General features: G+C 34.7%; 1 protein-coding gene across 2 annotated transcripts; it reads left to right on the forward strand.

Annotated features, from left to right (window-relative positions):
• The first annotated feature begins 9,431 nt into the window (after positions 1–9,431).
• Positions 9,432–18,841, forward strand: LOC113239827. Of its 2 annotated transcripts, XM_026476967.1 has the most exons (3): positions 9,432–9,522; positions 13,959–14,859; positions 18,197–18,841. In XM_026476967.1, exons 2-3 carry the CDS (start codon positions 14,037–14,039, stop codon positions 18,745–18,747), a joined length of 1,374 nt encoding a protein of 457 aa, XP_026332752.1. In that variant the 5' UTR covers positions 9,432–9,522; positions 13,959–14,036; the 3' UTR covers positions 18,748–18,841. The 2 variants fall into 2 exon arrangements, with proteins under 2 accessions (XP_026332752.1, XP_026332751.1); XM_026476966.1 differs by lacking the exon at positions 9,432–9,522 and having other exon boundaries at positions 13,590–14,859.
• Positions 18,842–20,480: the final 1,639 nt, after the last annotated feature.

The following is a 20,480-nucleotide window of genomic DNA, read 5'->3' on the forward strand; positions in this document are numbered from 1 at the left end:
TATAGCGAAATCAAAATTGTAAATATTTTCGTAATTTCTTTATAAATTTCCGTCATTTATTTGGGTAGGCAAAGGTTCCAACATACAGCTTTATATGTCAGTATCTTTCCTTGTTTTGATTGAAAAGGTTGCAAGCGCGCGTCTGTCTAAAATAGCCAATAATAATTTAGTAAGCACAATTGAATAAAGTGATGTAAAGAACGAATGTTTTATAATTATCTAATTTTTTAATGTAACTTAATTAGTGAGTAATGTACTGGAATACATATACATATGTATATATATGGAATTGAAAATAGTGTTGTTTTGCCAAGAACTGATGAATAAGTAAATGAAATAAAAAAGTTGATAGTGGGGATTTTTCACCTGTGGGGATTTTTAGTAGGAATTTGTGGAACAAATCATATAATAACTACGTCAGCATTGTTAAAAATATACATTAAACATTATACATATTATGTACCTACTACAATTTTCATCAAAAGATTTCTTACATAAAATAAATAAATAATACATCTCCTTGACACTGTTAAAGTGGATAATATGTTTTACAGAGCACCTTGAAAAAATTCTTGTCTTTATTATTGCCTATAAACAAACAGACTGATAAAATATGCACATCGTAGGTACTTTGTAGAAAAGGCGTAAGCGATGTTTCGAAACATTTTTCAAGCTAGCATGTTTTATGTTTTAACGGCTGTTTTAAAATATATAAGGATGGCGAAAGCTGACCCAATAATTATAAAATCAACGAAAAGTCATTCATGGGCTTTGCTAGTGCAATTTTACGTTTTAGTTTATACCTGGTTATCAATATGTTTTTGGATATTTTTAGAAGTCGGGAATAAAGAAATTGTAAAGGAACGTATTTTAGAATAGATGCAAAAATACAACGCAATTGATTCAGTTCGACCATAGATTAGGTAACGTTCTTGTTCGTACGTTTCATTTTAAGCATGATTGAATGTTGACCTACCTAAAGTATTGGTTATTTTATAGTAACACCATTGACTTACAAATAATAACACATATAAAACATGAAAGCTATAAAATATCTAAGTAATCAAATAATCAATAGACATAAAGTAAAAAATGAAACATAATGTGACAAAGATGTTTAGACAATATTTAAATGAGAGAAAGTTAGCAAAGGAACGTTTTGACAAGAGGCCTATTGCCAATGTCACAATGAGATTGAGAACACAACCATTTGGATAGATTTAATTTTTATTCGATTGGCGAAATCGCCATTTTTTTGTATAATTTTTATAATAATATTAAACTACCGTACATAGTTATTTTTACTTGACATTGGCAAAATCATTGATTATTTCGATGGAGCCATAACATTTAAAAGAAGAAGAATTTTTATTCGGACGGATGTATTATTTTCACAAGACATTGGCGAAATCGCCATTATTTTTGTATAATTTTTATAATAATACTAAACTACCGTACATAGTTATTTTTACTTGACATTGGCAAAATCATTGATTATTTCGATGGGGCCACAACATTTAAAAGAAGAAGAAGAATTTTTATTCATTTTCATTGCAGTAAAACACGTTAACGTTGTATTAAATGTGGCAGAGCTTGGCAGATTTGGAAACATTCAGCAAGTTCTTTATTATTTTTGGGAACAAACTGAAAATTTGTTTTCTGCTACTACGAATATACATCTGAAGCGAAATACAGGACAATGTTATAAACGTAACCTTTATCAAGTTTATAACCCCAGCTTCCACAGGCTGTACTCAATTAGTTATTTTGATGCTTTGATAATGAATCACAAGTATTGACAAGTCTTTTTAATGCACATCGTCAAAACCACTGGGCCACCAAATACACGGGATGTCGCCATCCTTCTTTTAAAATTGAATTTAAGAGAAGACATAAATAAAACAGTCGTGAAAGTCTAGTAACATTAGAACTGCTTGTGAAAGAGTTCGTCCAGGGAAGTACTGCGACCTACTTCTGCCGCCAAGTAGTTATGTAAGCATTTCTGCGTTTCGGTTTTGAAAGGGTAACGGGCGCAATGGCAGTACTGCAACTGTTATGGACAGGCGTGTTGCTTACCACCAGGCATACGACTTGCTCGTCCCGTCATTGGTTTGGTATTATTATAAAATAAAAGAAAACGTAAAACGGAGCAGTAAAACTGCTCATTGGTTACATTTTTCGACATGTCGCTCTCATCCTTTCTACATAACACCTGCGATTTCCTTGTCCGAGTACTGAATAGCATAAATTGTTATCATGCACTCACACATGTCGACAACGCCAGTCTAATGCGGGCTTAGGATTAGAGTTGGTGTAAAAAAAAAAATATTAGAAGGGCGTTTCGATGACGTCACACAATGCAGTCAAATTCCAATTTCGGATGCTTTTATTCGTCATATTCACATCTTCTAGCTAAAGTCCCACGCACTATGTCTGTGAACTACCCTGAATGCTTGCTACGCGTGCTAACTAAGCGCTTATTAGCTAAGAGCTTATTACTTTTGACTATATTAATATACACAAAATACAACAAAATTGATTGTTTGTTTTATCGCATATCAAATTAAGAAATGATGTAAAAATTGTAATCCAAATTTAGATTTATTTAGAATTTAGGACTGACATTGCTGTGCTCTTACAGGGTTCATGTTTGATCTATACTACCTAACTTAAGACTTATGTAACAACATGAATGCAATAAATAATTTTAATTTGAATTTGTTCTGACTATACACTAACAGAGTACTTTGTATGGGTAATATGATTATAACAGGTTACCATACAAATTTAAAAAATACAAAATACAAAGATATTTATGTACTTGACTAGGCTGCATGGTCTAAAGATCTTGCCCTTCCGCGAGGAAAAGTACATAACAATGCATAACATCAATAATTTCGACAACTCGACTGTATTTTTTTCTTTTATTTCGTCTCTATTTCTAGTTATATGCTCGACGTTCGTGTGCATTCGGAAATTCGATGATTGCCGGGAGACATTGAGAAAATAGAACGTCAATGTTATGGAATTTTTTTATTATTATTGTTAATGGCTTTGCCTTCGTATTTAGCAAGCAAAAGGTTAGGGAAACAGAATTACGGATTATGGACAAATTCGAATGAAAAAGGATCTGATAGATTGGGTAGGTGAGTAGCTATCAAGGTATCTATCGGTATGTATGGTAAAGCTTGACGTTATTATTTTCGATAAATAAGGCCAGTACATTATATACATCTTTGTTACGTAAATGTAATAAGCTTGTTATGGAAGTGGGGAATGGAAATTGATTGCCAGGAGTTCGGATATCAAAGTATCGTGAGTCAGGTCAGGAGAAGAAGATATGACTTAGATCCCCGTAGGCCCCAAATGAGCATGCAGGGTCCGATACAATTTTAAATTAAACGATGCTCAGGAGTTGTCACGTGACCAAGCCGCAGCCTACGAATAATAGAGGTAGTTTTTTGTCAAACTTCATTTTATTAAGCCCTGGCTTGCGAGAGAGACTCCTTTGAAGCGATAGTGCTTCCCTTTGGAAGTATCTGTCATCCAGCCTCTATTCCATGCCTCAAATAAATATCGTTTCGGTAGATTTATCAGATCATGGCCTTATATAGTTTTTATTTCCTTTAAGTTTGGAGTTACTCATTATGTCAACCTGTGCAGTGAGTTATTTTGAAAATAGCAAATTAAATTTTTACTTTATTTAGAGCCTTATTTTATTTTGATTGAATATTTTACGTTTTTATTTAAGTTTATAATTATATTTATTTTTCCATTTTTGTAAAAGATGATAACTTTTCTTGCTCTTCAAATGATTACGATAGTGCCCAAAGTCATAATACTCTCTCACTTTCAGACTCTGAACTTTTAGAAGATAAATTTCAAAATGTATTTGTTAATTACACTAAATTCCTTTCCTTAGTGCACATCAACGCACAGAGCATCCCGGCTCACTACAACGGTTTTCTCACATGCTTCAGCGCTGGCATAGTTGATTGTATTCTCGTGTCGGAAACTTAGCTAAAGCCTTCTTTATTTCTTCATTGCTCAGAGGCACTTTGCACGCGCGCCACTTTGGTTGGTTTCGGCTCATCTCGAAAGACCCATACGCTCGATTACTGCTTTGTTTTGGGATCGTAACTATAAATCCATGTTTCGTCACCTGTTACTATGTCCCGCAACAAATTTGACGCCCCTTCGTTGAATCTGGTAACCATGGCATTACACCAAGTGGCGCGATCCGTTTTTTGAGCCTCAGTCAAATTGTGTGGAATCCACCGAGAGCACAGCTTTTTCACACCCAAATGTTTGTGTAGTATTGATTGTGTTTGACTCATGCCTATGCCTAAAGATGCCCGAATCTCATGGTATGTCACGTGCCTGTCTGTTTTGATCATACGGCGCACAGCATCGATGTTTTTGTTGTTCACAGCAGCGGACGGGCGACCATCACGAAATTCGTCACTGAGATTCACACGACCGCGTTTGAATTCTGCAAACCAACCGTAAATAATCGTCTTGCATGGTGCTTCATCGTCAAAAGCAGTTTGAAGCAGAGCGAAGATCCGCTGAGCTGTTAAATTACATTTAAAGTCGTAGAAAATCATACTACGAAAACTTTCACGAGTTAAATCCATGGTGATGTAGACAACCAATTTCTAAAATGACGCCACAATGTAAAAACAGTCAGATGAAACAAACTATTCTACAGCCAAAGAGTTTTCAAATGTTGTAATTACTTTTCAAATATTATTTATGTAAGTGGCTAGTTCCGGAAACTTATAGTGCGCCCTATGTATAGTTCACGTAGGGATAGATATCCTCGTCTCGAATACCTTCGTTTGCCAGCCTGTCCGAAGAGCCAACATGACTTGGCAAAAGCAACGGCAGGCATTGGAGTAGGAGATTTCTATTTCAAAAACAACATGCACTTGTTTATGATTTTTTACCAAGCGTGAACCGCTGCATATTACTGCTTTTGACAGCCTCGTTATAATCACATATTTAATGGCTTTGAGTATACCAAAACATTTACGTGTAGACTGAGGATTCTGGAGGTAATTTAACTTTTAAATGATTTTGTATTATGAATCGTAGAAAATATTTTGTAGGGAATGTCCGTCTTCTATGTTTGTTTTTCTAACGTTGGCAATATTGTCAGTTGCTGTTAAATTTTTCTTATTTTTATGGCTTAACAATTCATAATTTTACCATCTTTCTGTTATCTTTATTTACCAAATGTTGACTTTCATTAAATTCTACTTTTGTTTATGGATGTTCCGTCTCTTAAAATGTAATGGTTGCATTCTTTTTGTTTGATATGTAGGTTTTCATTATTTTATTTTGTTTATAAGTAATTATTATTTTGTAAAACATTTACCAACATAAAAATGAACCAAAATTTATAATTTGTTGTATTTTAAATTAAATTATTTCTTTGGTAGTTGATAAATGTTAAGAAAAGCAATGATTAAAAATCTCTCATACATTTACTTGTGAACAAAAAAGGCAAGACCAAATAAATAAGATCGTTGGTCAAGTCATGTTAGTCATTTAAACCGTTTTCTTGGTATTAACATTTGCTACAAAAGCGCTCCTCGGATAAAAATAAAATAAGGAATTTGAAGTGAGTAGTTGTAAGTCTTCAAGAGATTCGCATAAATGGTTGTTTACCGCAAACGTAAAACACAACAAAAAGATATTGAAGAGACTAAAGGTAAAGTAATACACGGCGCGCTGTGAGAGTGCTCAGTGCACACATACTAGCATATGTGCATAGAGTACAGAGCGGCTTCGCTCTGCTACGTTTGTATGGGTATACTTGTCTATTTATACTATGATAATAATAGTTAACCCATATAGTCCCACTGCTGGGCACAGGCCTCCTCTCACAATGGGAAGCGTTAAGGTGATTTTTCACCTGCAAGGCGAGACGAGACGAGAATTGAAATCACAAATTGAAAAGTAGCAGTAGAGCTACTTGTGAAAGAGTTCGTCCAGGGTAGTACTGCCACCTTACTTATTTCTGCCGCCAAGCAGTAATGTCAGCATTACTGTGTTCGAATTTTGAAGGGTGCTGGTGAAATTACAGGCGCGTGGGACGGGCGCAGTGACAGTGCCCCTCAGGTCTTTGCGATTTAAAGCTCTGAGTGGTACTCCACTGTTATGGACAGGCGTGTAGCTTACCATCAGGTGCACGACTTGTTCGTTCCGTCACTTGATATTATAAAAAAAATCTCCCCCTGCCTATTTCGACATAAAATTGCCATTAACAGACGCGCGAGCTCGCGCTGTAGTTATAGATGGTGAAAATTCAGTGCTCTTCAGTTCATATAGCCATATACGAGCGGCGGAAGGAATGGCGGAATTAAATGAAGTAATCGCGTATATTATTATTATTCAATAATTATGTTAACGGAAGAAGAATCAGATGAAGCCTCTCGCGCTTGATTCATAGGCATCGCTAGCTCGGGCGAGCACACGTGAGATAGTGGCACGAGCTTGTACGAAAAATCGTGTTTCCGTTGCAGAGTTATTATATATAATATTTATTCTATGTAGGCAGCAACACGTTTCAATATTACATCAACAAATTTTTAAATCCTTGCCTCGCCAATCCTTATCAATCTAGACCATTTCCACCGAAGTTGCGCTAGGAGACAATTTAAATATTGCCTTACAAATTTCAATGCTCGTCTCTCCTCGCCGGTGTTAATGCACCTTTGATGCGGATTGGAAAGATCATACACATTACTTTTATATTATATTACTTTGTAGATGTGTGCAGATTTCCTCGTGATGTTCCTTTTCACCGAAATTCAAAATTAAATTTCGTATATAAATTTTGAAATACCCAGAATTGAAGGCCCGAACTCGAACCATTACTTGTACATTAGATATTAAAGAATTCTGTTCAACAGAATTATATAATAGAAAATAAAACATTATATTCAAAACAAGCTATTTCTGTATAAAAAGTAATGATTATTTTAATCTACCAGTTTTTTAATCTTTCACAATTTTTGATCACTCCCTGCAATGTAATGAAATTGCAATACACTGTGCAGGGAGTTGCAGTATTTTGGTTTGGCGCGATTGAAACAATTGCTTACGAATTATAATAATAACCTGAAAGAATTTGCTTCCTGCTTAACTGATTGATATTAACAGTTTAAAACAGCTTAAATAGTCCCACTGCGTTCCTCATTATGTTTTCTTTGACCGAAAATCTCATGGTAAATTTCAAATTAAACGTACGTAAATACCGAAAAACTCGGGGCTAAAAGCCATCCACGCTCTCCACTTTAGAAGCTGTAGATCAAACCATTGCCAGGTGCATCAAAGAATCGTTGACGAACATTTATTACCCACACGGTAGCCTCCAATAACTACCTAATCAATTACATTGTACATTTTGTATTTACAGTAGAACACTTCAATTCAAAATCTTGGCAAGTGCTAACAAAGCGCCAGAAATCGGCTATAATTGGAAATCTTTGTACCAATAAGAAACGCAGATCTAAACAAAAGAAAACAACGTCTTCAACCTGTCGTAAAGTGAGTCAATTCCAAAATAAGGAATGTAAAAGCTTAATGTGGGTATAAAGACATCGCTGGTCTTTTCAAAATAGCTACCTTTTTCAAAAACTTATAATTCATCATTATATAAATATTTATAACGTTTTTATAAAAAAAATCGACCTCACAAGTTTGTGGGATACGGCTGATCATCAAGTTTTCTGGATGAAATCCAATAAACCGCATTCATCCCCAAATTTGCCGCCTGTAGAGTTGGAATTTTCTTCAAATTTGTATGTGACCGCTACAAAGCAACAACAAAAATAAAACTAAAAAGAATCACCGAAACTGGTTCACAAATATAAGAATAATCTTTTAATAATCGCATAACATACACAAAAAAAAGAAAAAATACAGTCTAATTGAGAAAGCCGACGAATCGTAAACCGATCCACTGTCGTCGCACGGTTATTTTAATCAATAAGTAAATAATCATATATTTGGTTAGCTCGGCGTCTTGTTCACATTGCAAATAAAGCAGTGTAATAAAAAAATAAAAATAACTATATGCTTTGGGCCAATATTCTTGAAAAGCAGGGATAATTAAGATTTACGCTAGTGAAAGAAAAAAACGAAACAAGTATCTGTGTATTATCTTTACAGAAACGAGCTAATAATAAAAACGAGGATAATAAAACAAAATGTTTAAATTATGTGCAGCCAGCAGAAATACCGAAAAATCCACATAGGATTAACCCCATTTCAATTGACAGTAACGGGATTTTCAAGCATTCCTTGTTCTATACCTTCCAAAATGAAGCAGGTGTGAATAAAAAGAAAATAATTAAAAATACAACAACAGAAAGAACTGTTGAACATTATTTAAGCAAGGAAAATGTAGATAAAGATGTGGACGGTTTATTTTCATCCTATTCAACTAGAAGATTTGAAGTTGATGATGAAATAGACGAAGAGGATGAGTATGCTGATGTTGTCGTGAACAGTAAAAAGAAAAAAAGAAAAAGAAACAAATTGCCAAAAAAGAAAAAAAAGAGCCAGAAAAAATCACCTCTCAGAAAACATAAACAGTTTGCTAAGCAAAAGAGTGATATCGGCCGTAGTCACTCTAGAAAAGTAACATCAATGAAGCAAAATAAAAAACACGTTAGAAAATACTTGGACCTTGAAGGCACAGAAATATATGCAACGAACTTCTTAAGTCTTATCAACAGCTTAAGTGACAACGCACAAAAGGAATCATCCACAAATAAGACAAAAAGTGTATTCCATGTTTGTGAAGATGATATTTCGCCACAAGAAAGTGTCTATATAACACAACCCTACAAAAATCCTGACGAAACTGTAACTTTGATCGGTTCGCCAAAAATGAAATGTGAATTTGATTCAGAACAAGATATGATCCAAGGTATAGAACACCGAGTTCTCGACAGATTACTTATTTCAGCTTTGGGTAACATCAACAATAATAACCAGTATACTGATCAAAGTTACAACAAGGACGAAATAGAAGAACACGAAACATTTTCTCCTGTTAACAAAATTAATGAAATATCAGAAATGACTTCAAAAAAACCACCGTTAATTAACCATAATAAATTCTCTTCCAAATACAGGAAACCAGTCAGTTCCAGCTATACTAAAGTAAAAAAAGCCACACTAAAAACTAAGAGAAAAAACGGAAAAAACAATATACCGAAAAAAAGAAAAAAATACCGTAGTTCAGATAGAGAACTAATAGAAACAGATAGACTAATTATATCAGCATTAAATGAAGGAGTTGTTGAAAATAATATCTATGAGTATAATGTTTATGATGACAATTTTGATCATCATAACGCTTATGATTTGAACACAAAAGATACAAAAGAGCTAACCTATTCACTTATGTCAAACTCGTCACCTTACATTGATAGCATTTCAAATGCAAATTTTATCTATGATAAAATCACCGACGACTCCGACGCTACAATTAACCTTAACATTAAAGAGGACAAGAAATATACACGAAAGTCTAATTCAGTAACTACTGGGAGGCAAGTTGAGGCGATGAAGGCAAAGGATAAAGGTATGTGTAGTTTTTTAAAAGGAGTTTCCGATTTTTAAAGGGTCTCGTGCGTAGATTCAGCAACATTATAGAAGCCCTGGATATTTCTTCATGACAGGATTAAATAATTAAGGTCGCGAGGATACTTATTAACCGTAAGGATTCTTATTATATTATTACATGATCTGATGCTGGCCCTGTACTCTCGTTTTCCTACATCCGTCCGAAACAATTACTGTCAAATAAATTATGCGAAAGAAACTTCATAATTTATGTTGTCTTTTAATTTCGTCGTATGGAAAAAAATTAAGGAATTACCCTACTTCTTTGACAGTAATATTTCGGATGGATGTTCAACAGGGAACGACAGTAGATCCCCTGATCCGAGCGATTGGTAAAAATTTTAAAGTTTTAAAAAACTTTTAAAGCGTGTTTTATTTATTTAAGATGGGCGTGGAGGCATATAGTTACGTCAATGGGTAGAATTTATAACTACTTAATTAGACACTCTACATTAGTATTAATTAACTCAAAGTTTAATTTTTCACGCTGACGTGTTCAAGAAATAATGTTTTTTTATTTCTATCATTTTAATAATATCATTTATTAGACTGAATTTCACTCAGCCAGACGATTGCAAACTAGAAACATTGTTGAATCTTGTGCCTAATACTTTTTTGGGTTTTTTAGGCGCCATTCCATTCCGTTATTTTGTAAGCGAAACAGCTTAATAAATACCGCGAAATGAAATTCTCAAACATAGGTACTAAATGTTCGTATCTTGATCTTATTACACAAACTATCTTGATAATGATGGTGACAAATAACGAATCCTTGTTGATCTTAAAATTATATTTATTTTGTAAACTAACGCACACACTCAACATAAAAAAAGTAAACTAAAAAAAAATAATTTTATCGATTAAGCAAGTTCAGAATTTAACATGTCGTGATATTTTCATGATACTTCTGGGACTTGTCGATTTATTCCTGGTACTGAAAGTGTGCACAGTGTGGGCCAGTGCGTCTTGGGGTACTTTCCAGGGTGAGGCGTTACTTCACACCGGAACAGTTGCTTCAGCTGTATCAAGCACAAGTCCGCTCGTATATGGAGTACTGCTGCCACTTTTGGGATGGCTCTGCTACGTATCAACTAACCACCTTGGATTCAATAGAAAAGCGCGCCGAAAGGCTTATAGGTGACTCGGTATTAGTAGAGGCGAAGCTGCAGAGCCTTAAAGGCCTCCGTAGAATTGCCAATTTATCAGTATTTTACAGGATAAATCATGGAGAGTGTGAGAAAGAATTACGGTATTTAATTCCGCCTTCTCCTTTCCATCATCGGGAGACTAGACATAGGCTTTGATTCCACCATGTATGTTGTGGATATTCCAAAGCTTCGCACGAAGCGTTACGTTTCCACATTCATATAGCGATCGGCTATGGAGTGGAATTCCTTGCCTGAACGTTATAACTTGGACTTTTTCAAGGCGAGAGTGAATAGGCATTATTTAGGTGTGCATGCTCCATCGTCGACCTCATCGTCACTTTCCATCGGGTGAGATGGAGGTGAAATGCGCACTTACGTTTGTATAAAAAAATGCTTCTTGATCTCCTCCTTGTTTTTATTGCCATTCTGCTCTCACAGAGTACAGCACCATTTGTGTGAAAAGCGCCGTACCAAAACTGTCATACCAATCGCCACAATTATTCCTAATATACATAAATATGGATGTCATGAAACGATATAGTGTCTGGCAAAATCTCATTGTCTTTGGTTTCTTGTATCTTGCTTTCTATTGACGATAATGCTTCTTTAAATTCTTCATGCAATTTCTTTGGCAGTTTTTATGAAGGGATGCTGGTATTAATTATGTGGTTGATTGGTGCTTTTGTCAGGGTGTATAAGTGTAATGAGGTTTGTGAGGATATATCGTAAACTCTTCCGTTTTGGTTATACACCCATGATTTATACTTGGAAGCTCCGCTCCCATCAGCTGATGATCCTTACAACAACTGTGAAACATTAAGGCGGAGTCAAAGCGAGCCTAGACTTTAGGCTAGGTGTGGGTATCGTATCTTGCGTCACGTCGTCCGTGCGCTTTGAAATTAATCTGAATAAAGCAAGAACAGGCGAAGAAAATTTGACACAGCTGCAACGGTGGCAAGCGCCCGATGACGACTGATGGGGAAGCGGGCGGCGCGGCGTGGCGTGTCGTTAAACCGCTGGGCAATTTGCAACTTTTGTATACCATGCTTGTCTTATTATACTATGATACTAGCGATATTAGTAATTAGCCTAATTAGTCCCACTGAGCATGATGTTTGTTTGCACCGAAAAAGTCTTGGTAAATTTCAAACTTAACGCACATAATTTACGAAAAACTGAAAGATCGAATTTGATCCCACGTCCTCTACTTTAGAAGCGGCAGGTCAAGCCTTTGTCAGGTGCATCAAAGAATCGTTTACGAATATTTATATAAATACATATCATTAGCGACAAGGTAGCCTCAATAACTTCCTGATTAATTGCATTTTGTATTTACAGCAAAATTCTTCTATTCAAAATCTTGGCAAATGCCAGCAAAGTGCCAGAATTCGTATACAATTGGAAACCTTCGTACAAATAAGAAATACAGATCAAAACAGATGAAAACATCGACCTCAACTTGCTGTCGGGTGAGTCAATCACAAAATAAGGAACGTAAAAGCAAAGTCAAAGTCAAAGATTATTTATTCCATAGGTAAAATAAATTTACACTTGAAATCGTCACATTTAAGCTACTGCTCGTTCACTACGCTGACCGCCCTGAGAAGAACGAGCAAGAAACTCTAGGGATTGCTCTTTTCAAATAAACTTAAATGCTATGGAATACACTTGGAATCAAATTTGTGTGGATTCTGGAGCCATGTCGTCTTTCCATACATCTTTATGTAACACGTAGTCTTCAATTTTGTAATATGATTTTTCGATCAAAATATTTTTAATGTAGTTTTTAAACTTAGGAAATGATAAACTTAATACATGCTCCGGAATTTTATTGTAAAAACGTATACAGTTCCCCATAAAAGAGTTGTTTACCTTGGTTAAACGAAATCGTGGTACCATGAGTTTGGACTTAGCTCTAAGGTTAATATTATGGATATCTTCTTTCTTATTGAAATTATGTATATTTTTACAAGCATATAAAATATTTGAGTAAATGTACTGTGATGCCACAGTCATGATACCAGTCTCCTTAAACTTTTCTCTGAGAGAAACCCGAGAGCCTAGACGGTACACAGAACGAATCGCTCGTTTTTGCAATACAAATATGGTTTGAATATCTACCGCTTTACCCCACATGAGAATCCCGTAGGACATTATACTATGGAAGTAACTAAAGTAAACTAGTCTAGCAGTACTAACATCGGTAAGCTCACGTATTCTGCGGACTGCGTATGCAGCGGAGCTTAACCTGCTGGCCAGGGAAAATATGTGGACAAGCTTGACATCGATGGCTTCCTAAAATAGCGGCCTATTTGAAAAACTTCTAATTCGTCATTATTACAATCTAACTATTTATAACTTTTTTATAAAAATAATCGATCTCAAAAGTTTGTGGAACTACATATATTGGCCAAGTTTTATTAAAATAGATTAACGGGAACTAGGTGAAACCTAAATAAACTGGATTTGTCTCCTAATTGAAAACCCTTAGAAATGGAATATTTTCTTCAAATTTGAATAAGACCGCTTTTTTAATTAAGACCTCCTTATCAACATAAAATAATTATCAAAATCGGTTCACACATGTCGGAGTAATTGCGTAATACACACTAAAACGATTTGGTTTTCCATTTGGGCCAATATTCTTGGAAAGCAGGGATAACTAAGACCTAAGTTAGTGAAAGAAAATAAACGAACAAGTACCTGTAGAAAAAAGTATGCCTGATAATTTTATCGTTACAGAAACATGTTCATAATTGTGGGGACGATAAAGCAAAATGGAACGGTTTGCAGCCAGGCAGAGTTATGAATAAAAAGAAAATGAATAAAAATACAAGATCAAAAAGTACAGTTGAACATGATTTAAGCAAGAAAAATCTTGATAAAGATGTAGATGGTTTACTTTCTTCCACTTCAGGTAGAAGACTTGAAGTTGGTAACGAACTAGACGAAGGGAATCGGCATGCTGATGTTGTCCTGAACAATAAGATTAAAACAAGAAACCAATTGACAAAAAAGAAAAACAGGGGTCTGAAAAAATTGCCTCGCATAATAAGTAAACAGTTTGCTAAGCAAACGAGTGATATCGATCATATACGCTCTAGAAAAGTAACATCAATGAAGCAAAATATAAAACATGTTAGTAAATACTTGTACCCGGAAGACAAAGAAATATGTGATACGAACGTCTTAACTCTTGTCAACAGCTATAGTGGCAACGCACAAACAGAATCACCCACAAATATGAAAAAAAGTTCATTCCGTGTTTGTAAAAATGATGTTTTGCCACACGAAAGTGTCAATGTAGCGGAGTCCTACAAAAATCCTGATGATGCTGTAACTTTGAACGAGCCGACAAACATGAAATGTGAATTTGATTCGGAACAAGATATGATCCAAGGTATAGAACATCGAGTTCTCGACAGATTACTTATTTCAGCTTTAAGTAACATCAATAATAATAACCAGTATAATGATCAAAGTGACAACAAGGAAAAAATAGAAGAACAAGAAACGTTTTCTCCTGTTAACAAATTTAATGAAGACGATCTAACAAAAATATCAGAAACGGCTTTTGAAAAACCGTCCTTGATTTATCCTAAAAAACTTTCCTCCAAAAAGAGGAAGAAATTAATCAGTTTCAGCGACACTAAAGTAGAAAAACCCCCATTGAAAACTAAGAGAAAAAACAGACAAAACAATACACCGAATAAAAGAAAAAAATACCGTAGTTCAGACTACAATATTACCATAGATAGCAAAATGGAAGTTGACGGTTTAATTATATCAGCATTAAATGAAGGAGTTGTTGAACATAAAAGCGATGAGTATAATGTTAATGACCATAAAATTTATGATGAGAATTCAAATTATACACAAGAGCTAACCAATTTACTTTTGTCAAACTTATCACATTTTCTTGATAGTATTTCATATCCAAATTTCATTTATGATGAAGTCACTAACGACTCCGACGGTACAATTCACTTTAACTTTGAAAAGGACAAGAAATGTACACAAAAGTCTAATTCAGTTACTACTGGGAGGCAAGTTGAGTCTGAGAAAGGTATGTGTAGTTTTTCAAGGCAGCTTCCGATATTCTCGGTATCGGATTCTTTAGTTGTTGCTAATGCAGATTTCTTACTTGCTGATTTTTTTACCTTAACATCAGCAGGTGCTTATGCCGATACTGATTTTATGCATTAAAAAATATGAAAAATGTACATCCTCACTGAATCTATCTATATGAAAAAACATTCTGTTTTCTTTGGTATTGTAATATAGTAGTTTATGTGACTATTACATAATAAAAGGTATTAAAATACGAGTGTGAGTGTGGGTTTATGAAACGAGCCGACGGGCAAGTTTCATGAAAACATCACACGAGTGTTTTACTGCCTAAATTATTATTTATGTCCAGTAACATACACTGCTCTATCTATACACATATTATAAGCTCTTTATGATGTGTTCAGGAACCCCATGTTAAGACCGACATTGCGGCATTGATCAGAGCTATCAGCAGTAATTATTAGTAAAATAATCATTAACCTACCAACAAATGGACTTCGAAAAAAACGTAGTGACATGTAACGAAATATAAAAAATTAAAACATTTAATTTAAATTGTACCGTCATTGTAATACTGCCTAATTTTGCTTGCAACAATTTAAGGGCCCAAAAAACACCATATTTAGCTTCTACTGGAAATTACTTGAACACAAGAGTAATGGAGTAGCCTTTATCGTAAATATTAATTAATTTTTATATATATTATTATGTCGATTTTTGTACAAATTCACTTAAAGGAATAATAAAGAGTTGGGCAGATACATACATACAAATATTACTACAAATGTGATATTCGAACTAAACGTAAACTCAAATATCCGTAATTCCGAAGACCGATTTATAATAAAACCGTTACGCTTTCGAGTAATGTTGATGCTTTTCACAAAGACAAAATTAGCTTTTGTTTTGTAATCTTCCTAAAAAATACATTAGAGATGATGAAATAAAAATTCGAGCTAACGTTATTTCGGGCAAATGTATTTTCTGACTTCTGATAGGTAATCCCAAGCCGTAAAACGACTACAACAATATTTTGTTAGTTATTGCTAACGTTTAATAAAAAAATATTTAAAAAAAAAAGATGAAAATCAAAGCGACTCTATAGTTTCTTTGTTCTAAATATTTCAATCGCTTGTGGTTCGAACAATTGAAAATGACCAAGAAGTTTATATAAGTTTCTTGGAAATGACGTAATGGGTCTCGTTCCATCTTTCGCGCATGCAATGTGTAGAAAAAGGACAATTAGCTATTTGATTATTTTGTGTGCTTGTGTAATTTATATTACGATTAATTTATATATAAATTTAATTTAATAAATTAAATAACTATAAAACTGTACATAATAACACTTTTAAATGATAACTATGATAACACAACATATTTGTTCAGTGAAAATATGATACAAAATCCTGTTTTTACACTTTACTGCTGTATAATTTTTACAAGTTATTATTACATGGTACTGCATGATTGACAACCGCGCTGTCAGTCGAACAAACTTTAGATTTTAACGCCCTATAGGTGCGGACACTTTTTAGCGCGAACCCGACATCCATTTATTGACAGATTAAGGAGAACAATGCAAAAAACTTCATGTCACGCAACCGTACTTTTTTTTTAATTCATTGACAAACTAGAGTCGGCCCCAACTATCATATCGTTCGATACAAGTAAAGTGTGAGAGTTGTCAAAATTGTTTGCTATGACATTTCATTTCGAATAAAACTTCATTTCGACTGACATTAGAATTGAGGTCGAATCAAATTGTTTTGTTTTTCAGAAATGTTTCGAAATTTGAATGTAATAATTATATCGAATTTGATGTTATTATTATGCAATAATAACATTTTCACAGATAAGAAATTTGTTCTAAGAAATCATTAGAAATTTGTTCTAAGAAAACATTTTATCTTTATTCTGGTCGTAATTTGCGGTTTTTGAGTACAACCTTAGAGGGTTTATGATATGTGTGTAGATAGAAATATTATTGCTATGATTTTGTGACATTTATTAACAAAAGAATGAAACTTCGCGAAAACAATCAATCTGGCGAAAACAATCAATCTGCCTAGTTGAATCGTTGTGAAATTTTATCAAAGTTATATTTGAAAAACAACAGCTGAGCTGCTTTTTTGGCTTACAGTGTGTTTCTAGAAGGTTTGTAAATTATTCCAGCGTGATTTAAGGTCATGTCATGACTCGAACATCCACAATGGAATTAGCATCGATGAATGTGATATCCGCAGCAACTCTAATTCCGATAGGTCTCTTGTGTAGATTTAGCAACATAACAGGGGCCCTGAAAATTTCTTTATGATAGGATCTTTATAATAATTAAGAACATGAGGATCCTTATCACATTACATGATCCGATGCTAACCCGACCGATCAGTAAGGTAGTAGGATTCATGAGATGCGTAATCGACTCATCCGAAGAACAGAGTCTGATGTGATTATTCAACGAAAATATGATAAATACGTAATCTCATTTTTCAAAATAATGCCAATTGACAGGTGTTTTCAGAATTGTTATGTCTTCTTTCGTTTCGGAAGTATAAAATCAACAACTGTCAATTTGATACCAACACAATGAACGAAATGTACTTAGACATAGGCCTTTGTTCTACGGATGAGTTGCATTATTTTTCGGTATTATGCTGTTAATACAGTCCTGTATGTATGTGTACTATACAACTTTGTCTTTAAGTAGGGTTTACCGCAGCTTCTTTCTTTACGTTTTACTTCATTTAAAAAAAGTTAAAGAATAATTTTAGAAACTTTATCGAACAAGCAAATAAATAGCCTTACGACAACGTGAAATATTAAGGCGAAGTATTTCAACCGCTGCGAATAAAACAAGAGCAGGCCGAATATATTTGACATAGATCCGACGTCGACAAGCGCCCGATAGTCCGCCCGCGTCTGATGGGGCACCGGGCGGCGCGGCGTGTCGTTAAGCCGCTTGGCAATTTGCAAATATTCGGACAAATGTGAATTTAATAACTGCAGGGCTTTAATTGAAAACCGAAATTTAGCGGGTTCTCTGTAGTAATTAAAGAGAAATATCTCCATACAAAAATTATGTGATATTTTATTCTTTTAGTTTGACTTTTGTTTGAGCCTGTTTTCAGCATTTTATATGATCGAATAACAAATTAGTACATTCTTTAGACAATAAATAATAGGTGTATCGTATATTTTTTGTAGCACTGTTATTTTATAGTAAATACTTACACCACTTGATTTAGCGAAACAGTTTCTCTCGCTTCTCCTCCAACGACTCGCTCTAACGACTCTAATTATAATAATTTCAAATTAAAACTTTATTACAGATTTTATTGATCAAAGTGGACACGTTCGTGATTTGCAGTGTTGCCAAGTAACAGCACATTCTAAAACAAAGCCCTATTTTATGGATGACAAACTATTTTATGAATCTCGCGTGGTAAAACAAATAGGTTATTGCGATGTTATCTCGGAAGAAGATGAGACCCTCCTTGAGACAAAAACTGAAACAGAATATAATCATGGCAAAACAGCATTATCTGAACCAGATGTACTTAACCAACCACATTATAAAGACCATCAAAATGTTATCGCAGAAAAACAGAGCACTTTGGCATCACAAACAGTATCAGACCTTTGCTATGATTCTATAGATGACTTAGACAAAGATGCGTATAGTTTTAAGACAAATAATTTAATGAAGAATAAGAAATGCGCGAGTGCCACTCAACAAACTCTTGACTTGTTGAAATTGACTACTGACCGGAGCATCAATGTCAAATGTTGCAACCGGCACATATCAATTTTTACTTTACACTGTGGTTATATTATATTTACTACTATAGTTGTGATTTTCTTGAAATTTTGTGTGGTTTAGAATCCAAAAAATGTCATCTTTGTTGAGTGAAAGCTTTATTTTTAAATGAACATTAGGTTCGCTTTCGCATGTCGTAGGTGTTCTCCCGCTTTCCGCCAAAGTAATTTTTACTGGAATAAAAATTTAAATGGGTTTTTTATTAATTTCTGATAAACTGTCAATATTTTGGTGTTTCATATTTTAATATAAAATATAATGTTTTTTATCTTTGATTTGATCATACTTTGTATTTTAAGTACAACTAAAGACCAATAAGTTATATTATTTTTTAGTTTTTGATCGCTTCTGTAAATTTAGCTTTTTTCCTTTCAACGTTTATTCGGTGAGACCGTCGAAAGGTGCTCGAAAGTAAAGGGTAAGACCAGACAGCGCAATCGCAAGCAGACTTGTGTCTCACGGCCAACAGTATAAATAAATCAGTGATGTAAATACTTCTTTAATATCGCTACAGGTACTGTATACGAGCAGCTGAAATCGCTTAACGATCAGGTAGGTCTTAAAAGTACTACGCCCACCTTAGACTGGACACCCAAGCTATTGATTTATCTTTACTATAGCTTGACCGTCAAGTTTAATCCACCTAAAGTTCGCGGGACGCGGGGGGAGTACTCTCTCGAACTTATTACAAACCATGCCAACTGCCACGGCCATTAAGGCGCAAAATCGTGCTTAAATTCGGGGTTATAAGAGAAAAAAATACAATTAAATATTAGCTGTTCCGCATTTTGCGAAGCTACATAGCTTTGTCACAGAAATTTATTGTCTATTGCAACAGAAAAATCCATAAAAAATGCAAATATTTAATTAATTGATGTTGTGGCGAATATACACCGGGTCGTCTGCCGAGCTTCGGCAGACTACTTTGCCTGCCGAAGGGTAGTTTGCCGAAGGCAACGCAGTCGATTCGCCATTTACACCGAGTCGTCTGCCGCCTTCGAGCTTCGGTAGACCACGTCAGCTTGCCGAAGGCGACTCACCGAGTTACTTCAGTGTCGACTTCGGCTGCAAACTATCGTCATCAAACGATTTACTGTTTACACCGGTTAGTTTGCCGCCTTCGGTGGACAAGCAAAGGTCGCCTGACGACTTGGTTTAAATGCGCCATTAGATTGTTTGTTTTTTTAATAAGCAATAAGGCAAGAACCTGTTAGTGGACTTTGGATGATAGGATTGGTATTATATACCTACAGATTGAGGGTCCTTTGTTTACTAAACTGAACCGAAGAAGGTCTATGTTTTAGTACCAATAACTAAATTAAACGGTACCTAGAGTGGTGGTGTCAAAGTAACAAAATACTATTGGTAGCTGGAACATTGGTACCGCTCCAGTTTGGTAGAAGTTGGCCCCTAAGGTATTACACTTGTACGTTTATTTGAAGTCCATTGTCTATTACGTATTATGTCCTTGCTTATTGCTGATTTACGCTGAGTATTATTGAAGAATTAAAGTATAATCGATATTTCTTTGTTTTAATGACCCTACCTACATCACAAAGTAAGTTTTTCGTCTCTGAAAAATATTATTTCCCTCGTCTTCTATTTATCCTTGCATAGAATAATCCATTACACAATACGAGGGCATTTGAAAAGCACTGTCGACATCGCAGGACTATGCTACAACTTTTGTTCCATGACGACCTCGGTGGCTCAATCGTTTGCAGTGCGGACGCTGAACGCGGAGGTCCCGGGCTTGATTACCGGTAGTATAAATGTCCATAATACAATTTTTAGAA

Source organism: Hyposmocoma kahamanoa, unplaced genomic scaffold (genome assembly GCF_003589595.1).
Source record: "Hyposmocoma kahamanoa isolate Upper Pololo Valley unplaced genomic scaffold, ASM358959v1 116, whole genome shotgun sequence".
In the NCBI taxonomy this organism is placed as follows: Eukaryota; Metazoa; Arthropoda; class Insecta; order Lepidoptera; family Cosmopterigidae; genus Hyposmocoma; species Hyposmocoma kahamanoa.